This window comes from Mobula hypostoma, chromosome 21 (assembly GCF_963921235.1).
Source record: "Mobula hypostoma chromosome 21, sMobHyp1.1, whole genome shotgun sequence".
Taxonomy (NCBI): Eukaryota; Metazoa; Chordata; class Chondrichthyes; order Myliobatiformes; family Myliobatidae; genus Mobula; species Mobula hypostoma.
In genome coordinates, this window is record NC_086117.1 from 55295995 (window position 1) to 55321271 (window position 25277).

At 48.4% G+C, this 25277-nt stretch overlaps 1 protein-coding gene and 1 pseudogene across 3 annotated transcripts in view; both read left to right on the forward strand.

The window, feature by feature from the left end:
- Positions 1-25277, forward strand: part of ulk1b (unc-51 like autophagy activating kinase 1) — a 154920-nt gene that overhangs the window by 27649 nt on the left and 101994 nt on the right. For all 3 annotated transcript variants that reach the window (XM_063074060.1, XM_063074063.1, XM_063074064.1), the window contains exons 6-7: positions 14418-14591; positions 17660-17733. In XM_063074060.1, coding sequence (XP_062930130.1) covers positions 14418-14591; positions 17660-17733 — 248 coding nt within the window. The remainder of the gene's footprint in view (positions 1-14417; positions 14592-17659; positions 17734-25277) is intronic.
- On the forward strand, positions 6676-6807 carry LOC134360125 (U2 spliceosomal RNA; annotated as a pseudogene).

Sequence of the window (25277 nt, forward strand, 5' to 3'; positions counted from 1 at the left end):
AAAATGATTCCAGGGTTGAAACACTTGTCATATGAAGGGCGTTTGATGGTTCTGGGCCTCTGCTCACTGGAATTCAGAAGAATGAGTGAGGACCTCATTGAAACCTATTGAATATTGAAAGGCCTTGGTGCAGTGGATGTGGAGAGGATGTTTTCTATGGTGGGGTAGTCTAAGACCAGGGGACACAGCCTTAGAATAGAGGGTCCTCCTAGAATGGAGATGAGGAGGAATTCCTTTAGGTAGAGGGTGGTGAATCTGTGGAATTCATTGCTACAGGCGGCTGTGGAGGCCAAGTCATTGGGTATATTTAAGGCTGAGGTTGATAGATTCTTGATTAGTTAGGGCATGAAGGGCTACGGGGAGAAGGCAGGAGATTGGGGCTGAGAGGGAAAATGGATCAGCCATGATGAAATGGTGGAACAGAATCGATGGCCAAATGGCCTAATTCTGCTCCTATGTCTTATGGTCTTATGGACTGAAAAAAAGTAAATTTAGAGGTTAAAGGGTGCATATGGAATAAAATGTGCATAAATACATAAATTCCAGCATGGAATTACGACATAAACACCAGTATAAAAAGTGGTTTACAGATTTTACAATGAAGTGACTAAGGTGATGGGGGGCTAACTAGAATGGTTGATCAGATTAACTGCCGAGGGGAAGAAATTTTTAGGATGGAGTGAAGTTTTCTTTTGTTTTAATGGCCCTATAGCGCTTTTCAGAAGGGAATTTTTGGGAAGGGCAGTTTGCAGGGTGGATTGTGTCCTCAGCGACTTTTCCTACCCACTTCTTTATCAAGTTCTACAGTGATGGTGGATTGTAGCCAGTGACTATTTCTGCTGACCTGACAGTTCATTGTAGCTTTTGTAAATTCTGAGAGGATGCTGCGCCAAGCCAGACTGTGATGGTTGCTGATAAGATGCCATCTGTACTAATGGTGGATGCAGGTGACAGGGTTTAGAGGATTAGGAAGCTTTTAAAAACCAACAGAAGGCAACTAGAAAAGTCATTAAGAAGGAAAGGATGGAACACAAAGGTAAGCTATTAAAGAGGAAATCAAAAGTTTCTTCAGATATATAAAGAGGTGAGACTGGAAAATGACACTGGAGAGGTAGTAATGGGAAACAAGGAAATGCTGGACGTACTGAATAAGTATTTTGCATCATTCTTCACTTTGGAAGACACTAGCTGAATGGTGGAAGTTCGAGAGTGTCAGGGGACAGAAGTGAGTGAAGTCACCATTACTAGGGAGAAGGTTCTTGGGAAACTGAAAGGTCTGAGATAGATAAGTCACCTGGACCAGATGATATACACCCGAGTGTTCTGAAAGAAGAATTTCTTTAGCCAGAAAGTGGCAAATCTGTGGAATTCGTTGCTACAGGTGGCTATGGAGGTCAAATATATTTAAGGCAGAGGTTGGTAGAGTCTTAATTAGTCAGGCCACGAAGGGATACAGGGGGAAGGCAGGAGATTGGGGCTGAGGGGGAAATGGTTTAGCCTTGATGAAATGATGGAGCAGACTTGATGGGCTAAATGGCCTAATTCTGCTCCTATATTTTATGGTTTATGATCGTAAGCATCTGGTTTTATGTACTTGCTCGGTTATTGGAATAAAAAGTGAGAAGATCTTCTAACACTTTACCACACCCAAACATTTTGCAGCCATTGACATAGTCCTGAAATATTGAAACCAACAGCTTGTGCACGGTTTGCTCTGATAAATGGCAACAAAAGAGCAGCATGCATGGTTAGCATAATGTTGTTCCAACACCGGTGACCCAGGGTCAGTTCCTGCTGCTCTCTGGAAGGAGTTTGAAGGTTCTCCCTGTGACCATGAGGTTTTCCTCCGGGTGCCCTGGTTTCCTCCCACATTACAGACAGCGGCGGGAATTGAACCCCAACCACTGGTGCAGTAGCATTCTAAGTTCAAAGTAAATTTTATTATCAAAGTGCATATATGTCACCATTTACAACACAGAGATTTATTTTCCTTTGGGCATTTTCAGCAAATCTATAGAATAGTAACTATAACAGGTTCAATGAAAGATCAACCAGAGTGCAGAAGACAACAAACTGTGTAAATGCAAATATAAATAAATAGCAATAAATAACAAGCACATGAGGTAAAGAGTCCTTAAAGTGAGATCATTGGTTGTGGAAACATCTCATTGATGGGGCAAGTGAATGTAGTTACCCCATTTTGCACAAAAACCTGATGTATGAGGGGTAGTAACTGTTCCTGTATCTGGTGATGTGGGACCTGAGGTTCCTGTACCTTCTTCCTGATGGCAGCAGAGAGAAGAGAGAATGTCCTGGCTGGTGGAGGACTCTGACGATGGATGCTGCTTTCCTATGACAGCGTTTCATGTAGATGTGCTCAATGGTGGGGAGGGTTTTACCTGTGATGGACTGGACCGTATCCACTGCCTTGTGTAGGATTTTCGGTTCAAAGATATTGGTGTTTCCATACCAGGCCGTGCTAATGCAGCCAAACGATTTACTCTCCACTACACATGTATAGAAGGTTCTCAAAGTTGTAGATATCATGCCAAATTTGTGCAAACTGCTGAGGAAGTAGAGGAGCTGCCGTGCTTTCTTCTGTACTAGGTCCAGGACAGGTCCTCTGAAATAATAACACCCAGCTCACTCTCTCCACCTCGGATCACTGGCTTTTGGATCTCTGGTTTCTCTCTCCTAAAGGTCTGCATGTGACAAATCTTTAAATCTTGAATATTTAATATGTGGTGTCAGGTTGAAATTGCCGTTCTTGTGATTTGTTGTGTGTGACTATGTCATTATAATATTTATTAACATTTAATATGTTACAGCGGGCACTGTTTAACCTAGTCACCCTCTGTTCTAATTGTATTTAGGTGCTGAGAAGGTATTGTAAGTTAAGCTGTCTGTGACTCATTCAGATAATCTGCATTTGCTTTGGATGCAGACAGAATTGGCAATTTGATAAAGATATTTCTCTGGACTGACTCTGCAGAATATAAAATCAATTTAATTGTTTGCTTGTTTGTTGAGTGCCTCGTGACAACACTCTATAATGTGGAAGAATTGGGAATCTGCTTTGTAGGGAATGACTGCACTGTGCAGCTGAGGGGTCACAGTGCAAGCACGGAGATTTCTCCCTGACTTTGTCTTGCCTCCTGGTTTCTTAAACGTGGGCAATTCCAAGTACTCTGCCAAAACCCGGAAACCCAACAGCGTACAGTCCCAGTGTGTACGAATGAACCCCACTCCCCCAGTGCTGAACCCTGCTGTGCAGAGAATTTGGCCCCATTTTCCCCAAACTCACAGGGAACTTCCCTGCAAACGATACAGTACAGAACAGCCCCGTAGCCCCACGATGTTGTGCTGACCTTTTAACCTGCTCCCAAGATCAACCTAACCCTTCCCTTCCACATAGCCCTCCATTCTCCTGTCATCCATGTGCCTGGCTAAGCGTTTTTAAATGTCCCTAATGTATCTGCCTCTACCATCATCTCTGGCACTGTGTTCCACACACCCACCACTCTGTGTAAAAAAACCTACCTTTGACATCCCCCCCCCACCCATACTTTCCTCCAATCTCCTTAAAATTATGTCCTCCCCTCTTCCATTAGCCATTTTCACCCGGGGGAAGAAGTCTCTCTGGCTAGTCACTCGATTTATGCCTTTTATCGTCTTGTATACCTCTATCAAGTCATCTCTCATCCTCCTTCTCTCCAAAGAGAAGCCCTAGCTTGCTCAACCTTTCCCCATAAGACATGCTCTCTAATCCAGGCAACACCCTGATAAATCTCCTCTGCGCCCTCTCTAAAGCTTCCACATCCCTCCTGTAATGTGGCGACCAGAACTGAACACAATACAAGTGTGGTCTAACCAGAATCTTATAAAGTTACAACATCGCCTCGTTGCTCTGGAACTCAGCCCCACTGACAAATGGAGGCCAATACACCATACGCCTTCCTAACCAAGATCCCTCTGTTCCTCCACAAAGCTCAGAGTCCTGTTATTAACCCTGTATCACACACAAAATGCCGGAGGAACTCAGCAGGTCAGGCAGCAGCTACGGAGAGGAATGAATAGTCGATGTTTTGGGCTGAGGCCCCTCAGCAGCACTGATGAAGGGTCTTGGCCCGAAACGTCAACTGCTCGCTTGCTTGTTTGTTTGTTTATGTATTTATTTAACGATATAGCGGCACCACCCCAGCAATCCTCAACTCCAATTTAATCCTAACCTAATCACGGGACTATTTACAATGACCAATTAACCTACCGGCCAGTACGCCTTTGGACTGTGGGAGGAAACCAGAGCGCCCGGAGGAAACCCATATATTGCACTGGGAGGATGTACAAACTCCTTGCAGAGGACGCCGGGATTGAACTCCCAACTCCGACACCCTGAATGTTTCCCCCTACATCCCAAACAAACCCAGGCTGCCGGGTTAATTGTATACTGAAAATTGCCCCGAGTGTGTATTTGGGTGGGAGGACTGAATGGGAATGTTGGAGATCCAATTTACAGAGCGGAGAAATGGTGGAGAGGATCGTTCTGATGATCTAGAATAGATTAGATGGGCCAAAGAGTCTCCTGCTCTGCTGTAAGGAAATATGAAATAAGTATTTGCGTCTGTACACTGGATACCATTTATACCACATCTCAGTAGACCAAACCCCATGTGGTCAATGCCCTGATCCCCACCTAAACAGAGCACCAAGCCCCCACCTCTATTGTTCGACCGGATACCAAAATCTATCTGCCCAGAATCCTGAACGTCATTTTCCTGGATTGCTAAATCTCATCATCAGGTTTATTGCCACTGATATTTGCTGTTATCACCACTGACGTTTGCTGTTTTGCGGACAAACGTTTTAATTCCTATCCCCATTCCCATTCTAACATGTCAGACCATGGTCCATCTCTTCAGCCACGATGAGGCCACTCTCAGGGTGGAGGACCATCCCCTCATATTCTGTCCAGGTAGCTTCCAACCTGATGGCATGAGCATCGATTTCCTCTTCTGTAAATTTCTCCTGTTCCTCCTTCCCTCTTCTTCAATTCTCCACTTATCTTGTTTCCTTATCTGCCTATCACCTCCCCCTGGGTCCCTTCCTCCTTCCTTTTCTCCCACGGTCCACTCTCCTCTCCTCAGATTCCTTCCTCTCCAGTCCTTTATCTGTTCCATCAATCACCTCCCAGCTTCTTTCTTCACCACCCCCCCACCCACCTGGCTTCACCTATCACCTTTTAACTTGTTTTCTTTCCCCTCCCCCCCATCCTTTTTATTCTGGCATCTTACCCCTTCCTTTCAGTCCTAAAGAAGAGTCTTGGCCTGAAAGGTCGACTGTTTATTCCTCTCCATAGATGCTGCCTGACCTGCTGAGTTCCTCCGGCATTTTGTATGTGTGTTGCTCTCCAGCAGCTGCTCAATCTCGTGTTTAATATCGCTGACAAATGTTGTGAAATTTGTTGTTTTGCGGCAGCAGTACATCACAATACCAAAAAATTACAATAAGAAAAATATAAAATAACTTTTTTGTGTGTGTGTGCTGTACTCTGCCAGAGCCTCAGTGACCGCCTTTCAAGAGGTTGTCTTGGAGGAAAGATTCAGTGAGTGGTCCCCCACGTCCTCACAGCGCAGTTTGTTTTTACGAGGCCGAGTTGCGAGCTCAACGCTCAACCCGGCACGGATGGAAAGCGTGCCCGGGAGCAGCCCGACTGGATTCAAACTCGGGAACCTTCGCTCCGGAGTCCCGCGCTGATGTCACTGTGCCACCAGCCGGCCTATATAAAAAAAACTAAGTAGTGCAAAAAGAGAGCAAAATTAGTGAGGTGGTGTTCATGTGTTCATGGGCTGTTCAGAGATCGGATGGTGGAGGGGAAGAAGCTGTTCCTGAAGTGTTGAGAGTTGGTCGTCAGGCTTCTGTCCTTCCTCTCTGACGGACGTAACGAACAGAGGGCCTGTTCTGAGGTAGTGAGGTCCTTCATGATGGATGCTACCATCTGCGCTGCGCCTGGCCACACAGTCATGAGTGTAGAGAGAGTGGAGCAGCAAGCTAAACGTGTGTCCTTGAGGGCCGTCTATGTTGATCATAAGATGACGAGTGTGTCTCTTCAGTCTCCAGTGGTAGCGTTGAGAAGAGAGCATGGGAGACCAGAGCCAGTGCAGATCAGAAGTCATATCTCCGCTCGCTGGCGATCAACACAGGCACACCTCGCGGATGCATGCGTAGCCCTCTGCTCTACTCCCACTGGCTTTACACACGTTGAAGCGTAATGACGCCATTGAGGAGCACTGCCACAGGAAAGCAGCATCCACCAACAAGGACTCCCACCATCCGGGCCATGCTCTCTTCTCACTACCACCATCGGGCAGGAGATGGAGGAGCCTCAGGTCCCACACCACCAGGTTCAGGAACAGCTATTACCCTATAACCATCAGGCTCCTGAACCAGCGTGGATAACTTCACCCACCTCAACTCTGAACGGAGCCTAGGGTCCCACACCACCAGGTTCAGGAACAGTTATTACCCCCCAACCATCAGAATCCTGAACCAGTGTGGATAACTTCACTTACCTCAACTCTGAAATGATTCCACAATCTACAGACTCCAATCTCCTGTTCTGCCTTTCAAGGACTTTGCAACAACTCTTTTTCTCAATATTATTTATTATTTATTTACATCGCTTCTCGGCCTTTTGGCTAAGATCAAGTGTAGTATCTGTTCTTATCAGACCAGAAGGCGGAGGAGAAGAGTTCGCGCTGACGCAGGGGTGGATCCTAATGCTGATTGGCCTCCAATCTAACACCCCATACCAGCGACGACAGCAGTGAGGAAGAAGATGGCAACAGCGAGCAGTGCATCGGCTCGAGGCCCGGGTATCAAGAACACTGTCAAGCTGACAGTGTGAGACCGGAACAGGGGCACTGGCTTCACCCGAGAGACCTTCATCCAGAAGGTCTTGATGGAATGCTGCGGATTTACGCCCGACGACATCTACTGCGCCCAGGACTTCGCAGGTTTCTTCGACGTCACCTTCCGGGAGGCTGCAGGGTGGCAGAAGCTGTAGCAGCAGCTTCAGCTGAGGGGGACAGAGGCGCCGCTGTCGCTGCTGAAAGCACAGGCCCTCTTTGCAATGGCTACCCAACAGGAACGGACAATCACGGTGCACATGTTCACCCCGCACGTGCCAGTGGTGGATGTCCTGACATTCCTCGCTCGGTACGTGGAGAGCGTAGGAACACCAGCGGACGTGAAGGACGGACTGGGAATCTGGACCTGAGGTTGGATTCCAACGGCGGCGTCATCCACCCCCCCCCTCCGTCTTCGCCATCGGAGGGAACCGAGGGTACACGGTGTACGCGGGGCAACCCAGGGTGTGCCGAAACTGCGGCAAGGCAGGGCACATCGCAGCCCAGTGCAGGGTGGTGATGTGCAAGAACCATAGAACCGAAGGCCACCTGACCAAAGACTGCACGCAGACCAAGTCCTGCAACCTTTGCGGACAGGCTGGCCACCTGTACAGAGCCCGCCCGAGGCGTGGGGCACCTACGCACAGGCGACCAGGGGAGGTGCTGGCCCTGAAAGGGCCCAGGCAGTTTCAGACATACCCGCCAGCGCTGCAGACCAGGCACCCAACAGGGCGGATGACGAGACCAGGGAGGAAGGTGCAAGCACCCCAAGGCCTGCCACCCCCTTGCAGATCCTCCAGGACCAGGCAAACGACGAGCAGGAGTCTATGGAGGAGGGGAGAGCTGAGGTGGAAACTGAATGGAAGGTTGTGAAACGCAAAAAGACCCAAAAGGCGGCGGCCAAGCGACAGAAGGCAGAGCAACACGAGAAAAGGGCAGGGAACCACACAGCCTCTGGTACCCTGTCCTCTTCAGAGGAGGAAGGAGTTGGGGGAGGCCAGCAGCCCCAGTGGAAGAAGCGGCTGGCAGAACAGGTGGAGAGGGGGAGAGAGGAGGGAGAAAGTCTGCTGGCCACCCCCCAAGTACAGGAGGCGGAGAGCAGCAGACACACAGAGCTCCGGGAATCCGGGAGCAGAGCCACGGCCGGCACCCAGCAGCCGGAAGGGGAAGCAGCCCAGGAAGTCAACAACCCCCCCAGGTCCAGAACCAGAACGGCCACACCTGGAGGAGTACTACCAGCAGTACCTGAGCCCACAGGAGGTGGAAAACTTCACAAAGGCGGTGGGAATGAAGGCTCAGGATGGCAAGAGTGAGGACGGAGAGCAGCCAAAATAAAGGACTTACAATGATGGCAGACCTTAAATTGGCGTGCTTGAACGTGCGAAGTTTGAAGAGTACTGGGCGAGGCGTCAGCGCGCTCCAGTACCTGGACACTGTAAAAACCGACGTGACCTTCCTCCAGGAGTGCGGACTACCACATTTCCGTAACTACCGGAGGTGGTCACGGTGGTGGAAAAAAGGTTTGTCTGTGTGGTCGGGGGGCAACGATTGTCGCGCTTCCGGCCTGGGGATTCTGCTGCAGGGAGGCAACTTCTCAATCACCCAAGTTAAAGAGGTGGTTGCGGGGCGCCTCCTGGTAGCAGACGTCAAATACCGGGGCACTCCACTCCGGCTGATCAACGTGTACGCCTCCCCTGTGCGGAGCGAGCGGCTGGCCATCTTCGAGCAGCTCCCACAGCTGCTGGTGACGTCCCAGCCGGTCGTTCTGGCCGGAGACTTCAACTGCACCACTGCTGCGGCTGGAGGACCCGGCAGGCTGGACAGTACCTCTAGACTCCTGAGGGAAACGGTGAAGACAGCCAAGCTGTGCGACGCCTTTGGCACCCCCACAGGTGGAGCACAGCCGCAAGCCACCTGGACACGATCAGACGGCTCAGCCCGCTCCCGGATCGACTTCCTCTTCCTGTCTGAGTCCCTCACGGTCAGGTCCACCGACGTCACACTGGTGTTCTTCTCTGACCACTGCCTTCTGAGAGCCACCTGTCTCTTACGGGAGGACCAGAAGGCAGGCAGAGGGACTTGGAAGCTGAACGTAAAGCTGCTGACCCCAGAGAACATCGAGGAACTAGAGAGGGAGTACACAGGTTGGAGAACCTTGAAAGCCTTCTTTGATTCCCCTGTTCACTGGTGGGAAGCCACCAAGGAGAACATTAAGAGGTTCTTCATCCGCAAGGGTATCCAGAAGGCAAGGCAGGAGCAGAGGGAACTGCGTAAACACCAGACAGAGTTGCAGCAACTTCTCCTTCTGCAGTCGAAGGGGGTGGATGTCAGGGAGGAATTGCGAGAGGTGAAGGGCCGGCAAGCCCAGCACCTCGCCGCTGGATCTTCCAAGATCATCTTCCGCTCAAGGGTCCAAACCGTGGAGCAGGACGAGACGTGCTCACGCTTCTTCTTCCAGAAGGTGCACAGGGGGAGCTCTGTGATCCACAACCTTAAGGAAGAGGACGGCTCAGTCGCGTCCTCGCAGACTGACATACTGAGGATCTGCAAGTCCTTCTATGCTGGTCTGTACGACGAAAAGGCCACAGAATCCACAGCCTCCCGCAACTTCCTGTCGTCTATCACGCAGGTCTTAGATGACAGCAAGCGGGAGAGTCTGGATCAGCCACTGACCCTGGACGAGCTGACAGGCTCCATCTGTTCCTTTGGGTCGGGTAAGACTCCCGGAAGCGACGGCTTACCGGCTGAGTTGTATTCGGCTCTGTGGAACTGGATGGGCCCAGAACTGCTGGAAGTGTACAACGCTATGCTTCTGGCCGGCAGTATGTCTGAGTCCATGAGGAAGGGCATCATCACCCTCATCTACAAGCAGAAGGGGGAAAAGGAGGACATTAGAAATTTGAGACCCATCTCTCTCCTGAATGTGGATTACAAGATCCTGTCCAAGGCTATCGCCAACAGGGTCAAGTCTGCTCTAGGACAGGTGATTCACCCAGACCAAACCTGTGCTGTACCAGGCAGGAAGATCTCAGACAGCCTTGCGCTGCTGAGGGACACCATCGCCTACGTGCAGGACAGGGGGGTGGACGCCTGCCTGGTCAGCTTGGACCAGGAGAAAGCCTTCGACAGGATATCGCACACGTACATGGTGGACGTGCTTTCCAAAATGGGATTTGGGGAGGGAATCCGGAATTGGATCAGACTGCTCTACACGGACATCCGTAGTGCAGTCCAGGTCAACGGATGGGAAACAGACAGCTTCCCCATCAGGTCTGGAGTCAGGCAGGGCTGTCCCCTCTCCCCTGTCTTGTTTGTCTGCTGCATAGAACCCTTTGCGGAAGCCATCAGGAGGGATGAGGGCATAAGAGGGGTGACGCTGCCAGGCAGTGGAGGGACCCAAGTGAAAACCTCCCTGTACATGGACGACGTCACCGTCTTCTGCTCTGATCCGAGGTCAGTTCGCAGGTTGATTGGCACCTGCGAACAGTTCGAGCTAGCGTCGGGGGCCAGGGTCAACCGCACGAAGAGCGAAGCCATGCTCTTCGGCAACTGGCCCGACCGATCCAGCGTCCCCTTCACCGTCAGGTCTGACCACGTGAAGGTGTTGGGGATTTGGTTCGGAGGGGCTGAGGCGTGCAACAAGAACTGGCAGGAGCGGACTGCCAAGGTGAAACAGAAACTGGGACTGTGGGGAGGGCGCTCCCTGTCGATAACGGGCAAGAACCTGGTCATCAGGTGTGAGGTGCTCTCAGGGCTGCTGTACTTGGTGCAGGTGTGGCCCGTCCCCCGCTCCTACAGCTCGGAAATCACCTGAGCTGTCTTCAGATTCGTCTGGGGATCCACGATGGAGCGGGTGAGACGGACCGTCATGCACAAGTCCCTGGACAACGGGGGCAAGAACATCCCCAATGTCGCCCTCACCATGATGGCCAGCTTCGTATGTGGCTGCATCAGGTTGTGTGTAGAGCCCAGGTATGTGGGCACCAAGTACCACTATGTGCCCAGGTTCTACCTGTCGCCCTGGCTACGAAGGATGGGTCTGGCCCCACTCCCGCGCAACGCCCCAGTCAGCTGGTCGTTGCCGGCATACCTGTCCTACATAGCAAAGTTCTTCCAGGAGAACGCCTTTGACCACAGGGCCATCAGACAGTGGTCGGCACGTAGTGTCCTGCAGGCTCTGCAGGAGAAGGACATCATGGACACAGTGGGGTGGTTCCCTGAGCAGACTGTCCAGTTCATCTGGCAAAATGCCTCATCGGCAGATCTCACCAACAGGCACCAAGACCTCGCCTGGCTGGCGGTGAGAGGGGCCCTCCCAGTCAGAGCCCTCCTGTACGCCCCGGAACGTCGTCTCCGCACCCCACTGCCCACGGGAGGACTGCAGTGAGGAGGAGTCTGTGACCCACCTCTTTGCACACTGCCAGTTCGCAAAGAGGATGTGGAGGAGGATGGACGGGCTAGTGTCACGTTTTATCCCCAGCAGCTGCGTAACAGAGGACTCTCTGATCTATGGGCTGTTCCCGGGGACGCACACGGAGACCAACATCCGGTGCTGCTGGCAGATCATCAACTCGGTGAAAGATGCTCTTTGGTCGGCCCGAAACTTGATGATCTGCCAGCACATGGAGATGTCCGTGGGAGAATGCTGCCGACTGGCACATTCTCGGCTGCAGGAGTACGTGCTGAGGGACGCACTGAAACTCGGTGCAGCCACCGCAAGGGCCCGGTGGGGAAGGACCACAGTATAGGTTTCTCCACCCGTGGGAGTGGGAGGGGTCGGGGGCAGGGAGTATACCCCTCAACAATGATATGGTAAGCTGAACTACTGGAGTGCCACGTGGGTGGCTATAAATACGGATATGTACTGAGTATAATGGAAACATATGTAAAGGATGAAAAGTTATTGAATGGTTTATTGTATATATTTATTTTTGAATAAAGTATATTTTGAAATTTTAAAAAAATTATTTATTTACATAGTGGGCCGAAGGGCCTGTATTGTGCTGTTGGTTTTCTATTTTTTTTGTATTTGTACAGTTTGTCTTATGCACATTGGTTGGTTGTTCGTAGATTTTCATCGACTCTGTTGTGTTTCTTTGTACTTACTGTGAATGCCCATAAAAAATGAATCTCAGGATTGTATAAGACCATAAGATATAGGAGCAAAATTAAGCCATTTGGCCCATCAAGTCTGTTCCACCATTTCATCATGGCTGATCCATTTTCCCTCTCAGCCCCAATCTCCTGCCTTCTCCCCGTATCTCTTCATGCCCTGACCAATCAAGAATCTATCAAGCTCTGCATTAAATATACCCACTGACTTGGTCTCCACAGCCGCCTGTGGCAACGAATTCCACAGATTCACCACTCTCTGGCTGAAGAAGTTCCTCCTCATCTCCATTCTAAACAGATGCCCCTCTATTCTGAGGCTGTGTCCTCTGGCTTAGACTCTCCTACCACAGGAAATATTCTCTGCACATTCACTCTATCAAGAATGTAGTGCTACAGCTTCATAAGACACTTATCAGACCACAAGGAGTATTGTGAGCAGTTTTGGGCCCCTTATCTAAGAATGCATGTGCCGACTTTGGAGAGAGTTCAAAAGTGGTTCACAAAAATGATTCCAGAATTGATGGCTTGTCATATGAGGAACGTTTGATGGCTCCGGGCTTGTATTCACTGGAATTCAGAAGAATGAGGAGGATCTCATTGAAACCTATCGACTGTCGAACGGCCTTGGTAGATTGGATATGGAGAAGATGTTTTCTATGGTGAAGGAGCCTAAGACCAGAGGACACAGCCTCAGAATAGAGAGACATCCATTTCAAGATGAGGAAGAATTTCTTTAGCCAGAAAGTGGTGAATTTGTGGAATTCATTGTCATAGGTGGCTGTGGAGGCCAAGTCATTGGGTATATTTAAAGAAGAGGTTTATAGATTCTTTATAAGAATTCCGTGCTCCCACCACTCTCTGTGTGTAAAAAAAGAATGACCTTTGACATCCCCCCTATATTTTCCCAGTCACCTGAAAATTATGCCGCCTTGTATGAAATATTTCTGCCCTGAGATAAGGTTCACTTTATCATCTTACACACCTTTATCAAGTCACCTTTTCCCCTCCACAGTGAAAAGCTCCAGCTTGCTCAACCTTTCCTCATAAGACAGGCTCTTTAACTGAGGCGGTATCCAGGCCTAATCCAACCCGATTGGCTGTAGAAATATTGAGGGAGGGGGGTTTGAATGTCTTCTAACCCAGGGGCCAGAAGTACAAGTACATGGTTCCCTAAAAGTGGCATTCTGGGTAAGACCATAAGATATAGCAGCAGAATTAGGCCATTCGGCCCATCGTGTTTGCTCCACCATTTCACCGTAGCTGATCCATTTTCCCTCTCAGCCCCAATTTCCTGACTTCTCCCCTTATCCTTTCATGTCCTGACCAATCAAGAATCTATCAACCTCTGCCTTAAATATACCCAATGACTTGGCCTCCACAGCCGCCTGTGGCAACGAATTCCACAGATTCACCACCCTCTGGCTAAAGATAATCCTCCTCATCTCCATTATAAATGGAGGACCCTCTATTCTGAGGCTGTCCCCTCTGGTCTTAGACTCTCCCACCACAGGAAGCATCCTCTCCGCATCCTCTCTACGAGGCCTTTCACTATTCAATAGGTTTCAATGAGCCATCAAACACTCTTGATATGACAAGCCATTCAACCCTGGAATCATTTTTGTCAACCTCCTTTGAACTCTCTTCACATCCTTTATAAGATAAGGAGCCCAAACTGCTCACAATACACTGTGAGGCCTCACCAGTGCTTTATAAAGTCTCAGCATTACATCCTTGCGTTTATATTCTAGTCCTCTTGATGACATATATGTACCTTGATAATAATTTTACTTTGAACTTTGTATGCCTGCAAGAAAATATTCTCAGGTTTGTACGTGGTGACATATACTGTATGTACTTCTATGCGGTGGTGTGCTGGGGCAATGGCATCAATATGGGTGATGCCAACAGGCTCAATAAACTGATTAGAAAGGCTGGCTCTGTCACAGGAGTCAAACTGGACACACTGGAGGCTGGTAGAACAAGGGACCCTACGGAAACTCCTGGCAATTCTGGACAGGGTTTCTCACCGTCTGCATGCCACCTTGACTGAACAGAGGAGCACTTTTAGTAATAGAGTAAGACCTCACTGCTCTAAGGAGCACTATATGAGGTCTTTCTTACTCCCAGCCATTAGGCTCTATAATGAATCAACCTGCGGCTGGGGGAGTGATGGCCCCCTCCAGTGAGACTGTTAGTGGTAACTTTTTTTCATTCTTGCTACTTCTCTTCTGATATTTGTATCTGTGCATTTGTAATGCTACCGTGACACTGTAATTTCCTTTGGGATCAGTAAGGTATCTATCCGTCTATGATGAGAAATGTACTTTGAAAGAGTGGCTTTCCTTTGTGGTTTTCTCCGCCTGGGCCTGGCTGGCGCCTGATGTTCGGTTTGTGTTACAGTGAAAGGGACCCTCAGTGAAGACACCATCCGCCTCTTCCTGCAACAGATCGTTGGGGCCATGAAGATGCTTCACAGCAAGGGGGTTATCCACCGTGACCTGAAACCACAGAACATCCTGCTGTCCCACGTCGGGGGGCGGAAATCCAATCCCAACAACATCCGCATCAAGATAGGTAGGAGACGGCTCTATCCTCTCTCGGGGCTCACAGCTATCCGGGCAGGGAATGGTGGGGTTAGTACAGTGTCATGAACAAACGTCATCTCAGCCTTCATTAATTCTGGCATCTCAAATGAGGGAGATTAAAAACTAAAGGTTTCCTCCCCTGAGGGATCCACGGCAATTAGAATGAGGCTTTGTAAGGTTAGACAGGACTTGGAGCATTGTGACAGGCTCTGGGCCCCTTTTCTGAGAATGGTGGCAGAGTGGAGATACCTGTTCCCTCCGCTAGCCTGCAGATCACCCTTGGGCAAGGTGTAGCACCTGTTTAGCCCCCGATCAGGGTCACGTGAAGCCATGGGAACAGGTGGTGGATGGTCATATGAGCAGCTGGTATATATCACAAGTCCTGGTTATACGACTATTGATGCCAGACAGACAATCCCTGAAGAGTATGGACAATGGCTGGTGGTCACCCGTCTTGTAAAGACGCTGCCCAGAAGAAGGCGATGGCAAACCACTTCTATAGAAAAATGTGCCACGAACAATTTCATGATCGCCGATGGCACATAATGATGATGTCATAAAACACGGCATATAATGATGATGATCTAAGAAAACGTGGAGAGGGTCCAAAGGAGATTCACGAGACTGATCTTGGGAATGAAAGGGATTAATGATCGAGGAGTGTTTAACATCTCTGGGCCTGTACTTGCTGGAGTTTAGAAGACTGAGGGGGATCTCAATGAAACCTATCAAATATTGAAAGGCCAAGATAGTGGACGTGGAGAGGATGTTTCCTATAGTGGGAGACTCTAGGACCAGATGGTACGGCTTCAGAACAGAGGGACGTCCATTTAGAACAGAGACGAGGAGGAATTTCTCTAGCCAGAGAGTAGTGAATCTGTGGAATTTGTTGTCGTGAAGACTGTGGAGGCCAAGTCATTGGGTATATTTAAAACAGAGGTTGACAGGTTCTTGATTTGTCCCAGGGGAATAGGGTTGAGAGGGATAATAAATCAGCCATGATGAAATGGTGGAGCAGATGCGATGGGCCAAGTGGCCTAATTCTGTCCTATGCTTTATGATCTAATTCTGACATCCAGAATGAGAAAGATCAGCAGACAGAGGGAACTTAGAGCGGTTTATTATTGTCATGTGTACCAAGATAGTCTGAAAGGGTTTTGTTTTGAATGCCACCCATACTGATCATTACAGGGCATTAATACGTCAGCATAGTAGAAGGAAAAAATAATAACGGTGTGCAAAATAAAAGTGTTAACAGTTACAGACGCCCTGACTAAGCAAGAGCCTACCAGCCTCTGCTTTAAAAATACCCAATGACTCGGCCTCCACAGCTGTCCCTGACAACAAAACCCATCAACGTTGGTGCATTAGTTTTGTACCATCAAAGTCGTTCCTATGGCCATTGCAAATGCAATGTTCTGCTACCACTGATTTCTCTGGGTAACCCAAACAGACACACCTCCTGTGCTCCTTGATGCAGGTTTCCACCATGCGTCCCGTCACAGTTTCTTTAAGGATCGCCAGTATCCTGAAGAAATACCAGATTAATACCGTCCTCAAACCCATAATGAAGCTCAGATCACAGCTTATGCCAGTCAAGGATGACCTGGGACTCAGGATGGCTGGGCGTTTATAGGATTCCCTGTGAATGTGGAGCAGCGTATTCGGCCTGTCAGGACACGCACTGGAATCCCCTGCACAAAACTACAGCAAATCATGACATATGTGAGTGCCGTGCCAATGGCTTTTGTGATCGCCTGGTAAAGGGAGCCACTGAAATAAAACTAGAGGAAAAGAATTTTAACAAAGATGAAGGTCTCTAAGTAAGAACTGGAGTTCCAATTGTAAGCAAGGTAAGCAAGGACAGTGGAAGCCTGATAGGATGAGGACTAACCAATCAGGAGGGTCGGACGACGGGGGTATAAATACCATCAGACTAGACATGCCCAGGCAACATCCCTGATGAAGATGGCAGAGTTTGTCATCAAAACGCCGGTTAAAATCGTTACCTGTACCTGGCTGGAAACCCAAGAAGAGTATATTCTGCAGATGCTGGAGGAACTCAGCAGGCCAGGCAGCATCTTAGGCTCACTGTTGGCCAGGATTGACCATGGATGTTGCATCCTAACTGATAGGCAGGCCAGGGCAGCACGATATGGAGAGCAAGCAGTTGTCCATGCTGCAGGCTCCCCCTCTCCACACAGCTAAAGAATCCAAAGGAACGACAGAGAGACCGACACAGTCTGACACCAGCATCAGCGTGAACTCAACCTTGGGGACTCCTGTTCCAGATGTGTCCCTCCAGGTTCATTCCAGGAGCCTTCTCCGTGAGTGGGCGTAGCCACAAGACAGTGGAGGATTGAGATCAGAGTTTTCCTTCTAGATGAGCTGCTGAGCCCCACCTGCCCAATGTGACTGGCCAGTAACCCACCTTTGCCCTTCACCTGTCAGTAGAAGTGGTTTTAGTAGCTGAGCCACATGTGAATGCCAAGGGCAGGAACTGGTTGACAGAGGCTATTGAGACGCTCGCCATTGGGAGCATTTAATAGGAAGTGGGGGGTCTGTGGACTCTTTGGTTAATGGTAGGTGTCCATGGCACAAACAAGGTTGGGAACCCCGATGTAATGGGAGCTTATCCCCACTACCTCCCCCCGGCTGTCACATCCTTAAGGGACGTGGGCAGCATCTGTGAAAATGGATAAACAGTCAAAGTTTTGGGCCGAGATCCACAATGAGGCCATATCGCGGTAGATTGTGAGGCCAAGAGTCCATCTTATCAGACTGCAGAACCATTTAATAGTCTTATTACAGCAAGGAAAATGTTGTCTTTGAACTTGGTGGCAGGTGCTTTCAGGTTTAGTATCTTCTGACCGATGGGAGAGGGGCGGAGAGAGAATGTCTGTGGTGGGTGGGAGTTTTTGATGCTGGCTGCATTACCAAGGCAGCAAGAAGTGTGGGCAGAGTGGAGTCAAGCACTAGAGCTGGAACGGCTGACGTGGGGCTGACACCTTCTTCCAATGGCCGTAACTTAGACTGTTCCCTTCTCTTTGAACGCAGCTGACTTCGGCTTTGCCCGATACCTGCAGAGCAACATGCTGGCAGCGACCTTGTGCGGATCGCCCATGTACATGGTGAGTACTCTCCATCGTCCGTCGTTACTGAGAACCTTTAGAATGTCTGTGGTCTTCGGGGTGACATTACGGCTCCCTATAGCCCTGGTTATCACCACACCTGAGTTATTAGTTATTTATACAGAAATGCATCGTGAAACAGGTCCCTACGGGCCCTTCAAGCTGCTGCACGCAGCGGCCCCCATTTAACCCTTGCCTAGCCGCGGGGCAGTTTACAGTGACAAATTAACCTACTAACCGGTATGTCTTTGGACTGTGGGAGGAAACCAGAGCACCCGGAGGAAACCAACGTCCCACTGGGAGAACGTACAATCTCCTCACGGATGACACTGGAATGGAACTCCGAACTCCGACGCCCCAAGTTGTAGTAGCGTCGCACTAACTGCTTACTCTACCGTATCTCTGCTCTTTGAGATTGTACGGAGTTTTTTATATCCATGGGTGACGATTAACATCTCATTAAGTACGGAAGCCCTCCAACCTTGCGGCAGCCCCTTGGTTCGCTGTCCGTCCGCGGTGAGTTTGGCCTCTGTTTGCCTTCCAAAGCTGGCAACAATATGGTTGACTCTTGACGGCCCCCCGGGGTGGACATGGTGAATTACTACATTGCAGCAAGGTGGCAGCCCTCCACCGTCTGCCTGAGGGCAGCTAGAGAAGGGTAATCCAGTCCAGTGCGGAAGTCTTAGGCACATATATATAGCCTGGGTGTCGAAGGCTTTTTCACCATGCTGTATTTGTCAATGTGGAGTGGAGAGAGAGTTTGTAAAGCTGGCAGGAGCAAAGGACACTGGGAATGGCGAGGGTGGAGCGCCGCGGGAGGAGTGTGGCACAGGTGGCAGAGAAGGAGTGCCAGGATGGGGTGATGGGGTGTTGGCACGGGTGCAGACTCACCCAGCGCCGTGGGAGGGGTGTGGGACAGGTGGCAGAGAAGGAGTGCGGGGGTGAGGAGGGGGTGTCGCGGGTGCAGACACACCCAGTCCTGAGACACCAGGCAAGGTCATTTGATTCCAAACAATTGGTTTATTGATCATTACAGAATGTCTCTCTGGTGCTTCCCACTCCCTCCCCTCTCCCTTCCCCTATTCCCAACCATGATTCCCCTCTCCCTGTCTCCTTCCCACTCTCAGTCCACAATAGAGACCCAGATCAGAATCAGGTTTATCATCGCTCACATATGTCATGATTTTTTCTTGTGACAGCAGTACAGTGCAATACGTAAAATTACAAGAGTACTGTGCGATAGTCTCAGGCACCCTGGCTATATATACAGTACAAGTGCCTAAAGCTTTTACACAGAACTGTAGATGAGGAGGAATTTCTTCAGCCAGAGAGTGGTGAATCTGTGGAATTCTGTGCCACAGACGGCTGTGGGGGCCAAGTCATTGAGTATATTTTAAGTGGAGGTTGATAGGTTCTCGATTAGTTAGGGTGTCAAAGGTTTCAGGGAGAAGACAGGAGAATGGGGTTGGGAGGGATAATAAATCAGTCACGATGAGATGGCGGAGCAGACTCGATGGGCCGAATGGCTCAATTCTTGTCCTACGTCTTGCGGTTTCATGAATAAGTGAAGCTAATCTTTGTCTTTACAGTAAGGAGGATAGTTTTGACAGCAGGTGTATCCAAAGCAGTTGAACCCAATGACCTACAAATCTGCAGTTAATACTTTGTAGACCAACAGATTATCTATGGTGGAATACTGATGACGGATTTAATGAACTGGGATAAAGTTCACAGTACAAGCCACTGCCTGAACCTTGGCCCAGAACAGTTCAGGAATTAACAATTGCATTAAGGGCCAGAGAGGTCCACAGCATAATTATACACTGTCAGTATTTTAGTTGGAATGCTGGGGATATTGAACACATGAAGCTCCTCAGGGACAGAATCGCAATTATTACTCCTGTTTGAATCATTCCTTCAGAACATGAATTGATTACTGTAGATGGGATGTTATGTTGAAGTTGTACAAGACATTGGTGAGGCCTAATTTGGAGTATTGTCTGCAGTTTTGTCACCTACCGACAGGAAAGATATAAATAAGGTTGAAAGACTACAGAGAAAATTTATGAGGATGTTGCCCGGTCTGGAGGTCCTGAGTTATAAGGCAAGATTGTATAGGTTAGGACTTTATTCTATGGAATGTAGAAGATTGAGGGGAGATTTAATAGAGGTGTACAAAATTAATGGGGTATAGATAGGGCAAATGCAAGCAGGCTTTTTCCAATGAGGTTGGGTGGAACTACAACTGGAGGTCATGGGTTAAGGGTGAAAGGTGAAAAGTTTAAAGAGAACATGAGGGGAAACTTCTTCACTCAGAGGGTGGTGAGAGTGCAGTCTGCCAAGTCCGACTGCGAAAGCAGGAAGATAGGGTATGGGTTTAGCAAATCCGTACCGTAACAACACAGAGTTACAGAAACCCAACAGAAGCTCCAAAGACCTTATCCTGGAGAGAGGATGGAGAAGATGAGAAGTGGAGGAAGAAGTACAAGGTGGTAGGTGTTTGGTGAAACCAGGAGAGGGGAGGGATGAAGTAAAGAGTTGGGAAATTGATTGGTGAACGAGATAAAAGGCTGGAGAAGGGGGAATCTGACAGGAGAGGACAGAAGACCCTGGAAGGAAGGGGGAGGAGCACTAGCGGAGTGATGGGCAGGTGAGGATATAAGGTGAGAGAGGGAAACAGGAATGAGAATGGTGAAGGAGGTGCAATTACCAGAAGTTCAAGAAATCGATGTTCAGGCATCTGCAGATTTTATTATCTTTGTGCTCCTTGAAGATGTCCTGGGTACTACAGAGGCTAGTGTCCGTGATGGAGCTGACTGAGTTTACAACTCTCTGCAGCTCCTCCCAGGGAGAGTGAGACAGGACAAAACTTAAACGTTGTGGGATTGGAACCGAGTGAAGGCCAGTGAGTGAGAAGGGCATGTGGTGGAGTGACTGGGCGTCCAACAGATGGGATCACAATCATTTCCTTCACCGCTTTGACCTAAGTCAACAGGGGATTTCAAGCTTGAGGGGTTGATTTCAAGCTTGGGGGTCTGAAGCAGATTTCTGACCTCTCGCTGGGGCGGAGCCCAATCCAACATGAAGTAGTTTTGGTGGAACAAAGTTAGCCCACTAGGGTTCTCCCAGTTTCTTATTCACTGGGTCTCAGGATAGGATGGTTGCTGGTAAGTCTGACATTTAGAGCAGAATTAGGCCATTCAGCCCATCAAGTCTACTCTACCATTTGATCATGGCTCATTTATTTCCCCTCTCAACCCCATTCTCATGCCTTCTCCCTATAATCTTTGCTGGCCGGACTAGTCAATAATTTATGAATCTCTGCTTTAAATATACCCAATGACCTTGCCATCTGTCAGAATAAATTCCACAGGTTCACCACCTCTGGCTAAAGAAATTCCACCTCATTTACAGTACTGTGTTTAAGTCTCACGCTCCTATATATAGCTAGGGTGCCTAAGACCTTTGCACAGTACTGTAGTAATTTTATGTATTACACTGCTGTAAAAAAAACAAATTTCATGACATATGTGAGTGATGATAAACCTGATTCTGATCTGGGTCTCTATTGTGGACTGAGAGTGGGAAGGGGACAGGGAGAGGAGAATCATGGTTGGGAAAAGGGGAAGGGAGAGGGGAGGGAGTCGGAAGCACCAGAGAGACATTCTGTAATGATCACTAAACCAATTGTTTGGAATCAAATGACCTTGCCTGGTGTCTCAGGGCTGGGTGTGTCTGCACCCATGCCAACCCCCACTCCAGGCTGACACTCCTTCTCTGTCACCCGTCCCCACCCCTCCCACGGCGCTCCACCCTCACCATTCCCAACATCCTTTGCTCCTGCCAGATTTACGAACTCACTCTCTACTCCAATACCATAACTTATACACACACGCAATACATAAAGTGCACATATGATACAAGTTAAAGAGTGAACAGTAAACCCTACTGGTGCTTCATATGTGATGAGACTGTATAAGATCCATAAATGGCAGGAAGCTCAGTCAAATCCTGACAACTAGAGGAAGAAGCTATTATTATTTTTAGTTTTTCTCAGCTCAAGCTGGTAAAACCTGAGGAACATTGTATAGTGCCTTTGGGTTGATACTGATTGTAGATATTACTATTGGGACAATGTATACCCTGTTCATATTCCATAGTCTTTCAATTTCTTTCTTTAATTCAGCATATTTCTAGTGTTTTTCACTTATTGATTTGTGTATATTGTGTGCATTTGAAATAGCTATATCTGATAACTAAGTTGTTCTTGCTTGTTTATCTTATATTATTATATCCAGCCGATTATTATGGATTGTCCGATCTGTAGTAATGGATTGGTTATAATATAATTTGTGGGATTCTGACTCTAAAACTGGATCAGGCTTGTTGTTATTATTATTATTCAATAATTCACCAGGAGGGAAGAACTTTTGTTCCCAGTGAACTGTAACTATCTTTAATAATTGATTGCAAGTGCTTGACATAAGTGAAGAGAGAGTATGGAGTTTTTTCAGACTGAGATATACCATAGGATTTGCAGCAGGATAAATCGATCATCTCAAATCAAATCAATAAGCAAAATCAGAATTACAATCAGGTTTAATATCACTGGCATATGTCGTGAAATTTGTTGTCTTTACAGCAGCAGTACATTGGAATAATAATAGTAGAAAACAACTGTGAATTACAGTAAGTATTAAACAGTTAAATTAAATAAGTAGTGCAAAAATAGAAATAAAAATTAGTGAGGTAGTGTTCATGGGTTGAATATCCATTCAGAAATCGGATGGCAGAGGGGAAGAAGCTGTTCCTGAATCGCTGAGTGTGTGTCTTCAGGCTTCTGTACCTCCTTCATGATGATAGCAATGAGAAGAGGGCATGACCTGGGTGATGGGGGTCCTTAATGAATGGAGGCTGCCTTGTTGAGGCATCGCTCCTTGAAGATGTCCTGGATACTATTGAGGCAAGAGCCCATGATGGAGCTGACTAAGTTTACAACTCCCTGAAGCTTATTTCAGTCCTGTACAGTAGCCCACCCCTCCATACCAGACAGTGATGCAGCCAGTCAGAATGCTCTCCATGGTACATCTGTAGAAATGTGTGACTGTCTGCGGTGAGAAACCAAATCTCCTCAAGCTCCTCATGAAATATAGTCACAGTTTGCCTTTGTTGCTGCTGCACTGATACGTCGGGTCCAGGATAGATCTTCAAATGTGTTGACACCCAGAAACCAGAAACTGCTCACTCTCTCCACTTCTCATCCCTTGTTGAGGACTGACTTGTTTATTCCATTAACGCCCCCAAATTCTTGTCTTTTTATTTATTTATTTATTTATTTATTTATTGCTTAGTGATTCACCACGGTAACAGGCCCTTCCTGGTACTAAATGCTTTCGGGGTTAAATTGAACCTGACATCAAATTGGTCTCAAAAATACTCTGCAGATGCTGGGGTCAAAGCAACACTTCCGGTAATTCCCTCCACCTCTCTTCCCCTATCTCAGTTTCACTCTGCCCCCTCCCCCAGCTGCCGACTACCCCTCTCATGGTTCCACCTCCTTCTACTACCCATTGTGCTTTCCCCTATTCCTTCTTTACCTTTCCTGCCTATCCCCTCCCTGCCTCCCCTCCCCCACCCCTTTATCTTACCCCTTACTGGTTTTTCACCTGGAACCTACCAGCCTTCTCCTTCCCACCCTCCCCCCACCTTCTTTATAGGGCCTCTGCCCCTTCCCTCTTCAGTCCTGACGAAGGGTTCCGGCCCGAAACGTCAACTGATCGTTTCCACGGATGCTGCCCAACCTGCTGAGTTCCTCCAGCATGTTGTGAGTATCAATTTGGTCTGAAATGTTTTTGGTTTCCGGGGATGCATCCATCTTTGAGACGACCAGACTTCAATCAATAAGGATGAAAGAGTACAGAGAAAATTGACAAGGATGTTGCTGGGACTTAAGCTTCTGAATTATAGGGAAAGGATGAGTAGGCTGCAGGGATTGGTGCTGGGTCCATTATTGTCAGCTGTATCAACTGCTTCAGCAAATTTGCAAATACCATCAAGATCGGGAGTGTAGTAGACAGCGAGGAAGACATTGGAGCTTCCAGCGGGATCAAGACCAACTGGGAAAATGGTGCTGTTGGGCAAAGCATTTTCGGTATTCAAAGGGAACTTTTTTCCATTTCCCTAGAAATGTTATTAATCTGTTGCAGGATTTGCATAAAATCATCATCACATTGTACACTCTGCAACTCTTCCTCCAGCAGTAAGTCGACAGTCTAAGCACAGAACAGACTTTTTAACCCTTTTCTGAGCATTTTGGATAAGCACCAAACTACAAAGTTACACCGTGGCTTTGCAGAGTCCCCGCGACAGTTCTCATTGGACAGTCGGTTTACTATAAGACATAGGATCAGAATTAGGCCATTTGGCCCATCGAGTCTTCTCCACTATTCCATCATGGCTGATTTATTATCCCTGCCAACCCCATTCTGTTGCTTTCTCCCCATAATCTTTGATGCCATGACTAGTTAAAAACCTATCAACCTCTGCTTTAAATATACCAAATGACTTGCCCTCCACAGCCACCTGTGGCAACAAATTCCATAGATTTACCATCCTCTGACTAAAGAAATTCCTCCTCATCACTTTTCTAAAGGGACATTCTTCTATTTGGAGGTTGTGCCCTTTGGTCCTAGACTCCCCCACCAGAGGAAACATCCTTTCCACATCCACTCTATCTAGGGCATTCAATCCTGATTTGCCGTAGTGCCCCTAACAGCCTCAGGTGATATTGCTCCAATTCAGTGGGTCACCATGGTAATGTAGCGGTTAGCACAAAACCATTAGAGCTCGTCATGTTGGAGTTCAATTCCGGCATTCTCTATTAGAAAGTTCGTACATCCTTCAAGTATGTGCTTTGGTTTCCTCCCACAGTCCAAAGACGTACCAGTTAGTAGGTTAATTGGTGGTTGTAAATTGTGCTGAGATAAGGCTGGGGTTAAATCGGTGGATTGCTGGGCAGTGCGGCTCAAAGGGGCGGAAGAGCCTGGTCCATGCTGTATCTCTAAGTAAATTGGACAGATTCTGACAGGGGGTTGGGAAGCTGGCTGTGAGCTTACAGAATGACAGAGCAATTTATTCCTGTTCCCCTTCCCTCTTGTTAGTTTCTCTCTGTGGTGTCCGCCCAGTGCCTTCCTCCTGCCCAACCTGCCTGCAGGAAGGTTCTCCTCACCTTCTCGGGCATAGAAACTCACTGACAACCCACATCTGGCGTCTACACGGGACCGTCTGTCCTTGATTACACTTCAGGAAGTCTGTAATTAGTGCTCAGGGAGTGGGTGTGGGCATTGGAACAATCTTCTTATTATTACGCTAATCTGACCAGTTCCTCACTTGGAAAGTTGCCTCGGCTCTTCGAGGAGTTTTAACCTCAAACGTCAACCCTTCCTCTTGGGGCAGTAATCTGGGAATATCATCAGAGACCCCCCCCCCCTCTCACCCAGTGACAACGTCTTACTCCATTGGGCCACCCACAAGGGGGCAGCACG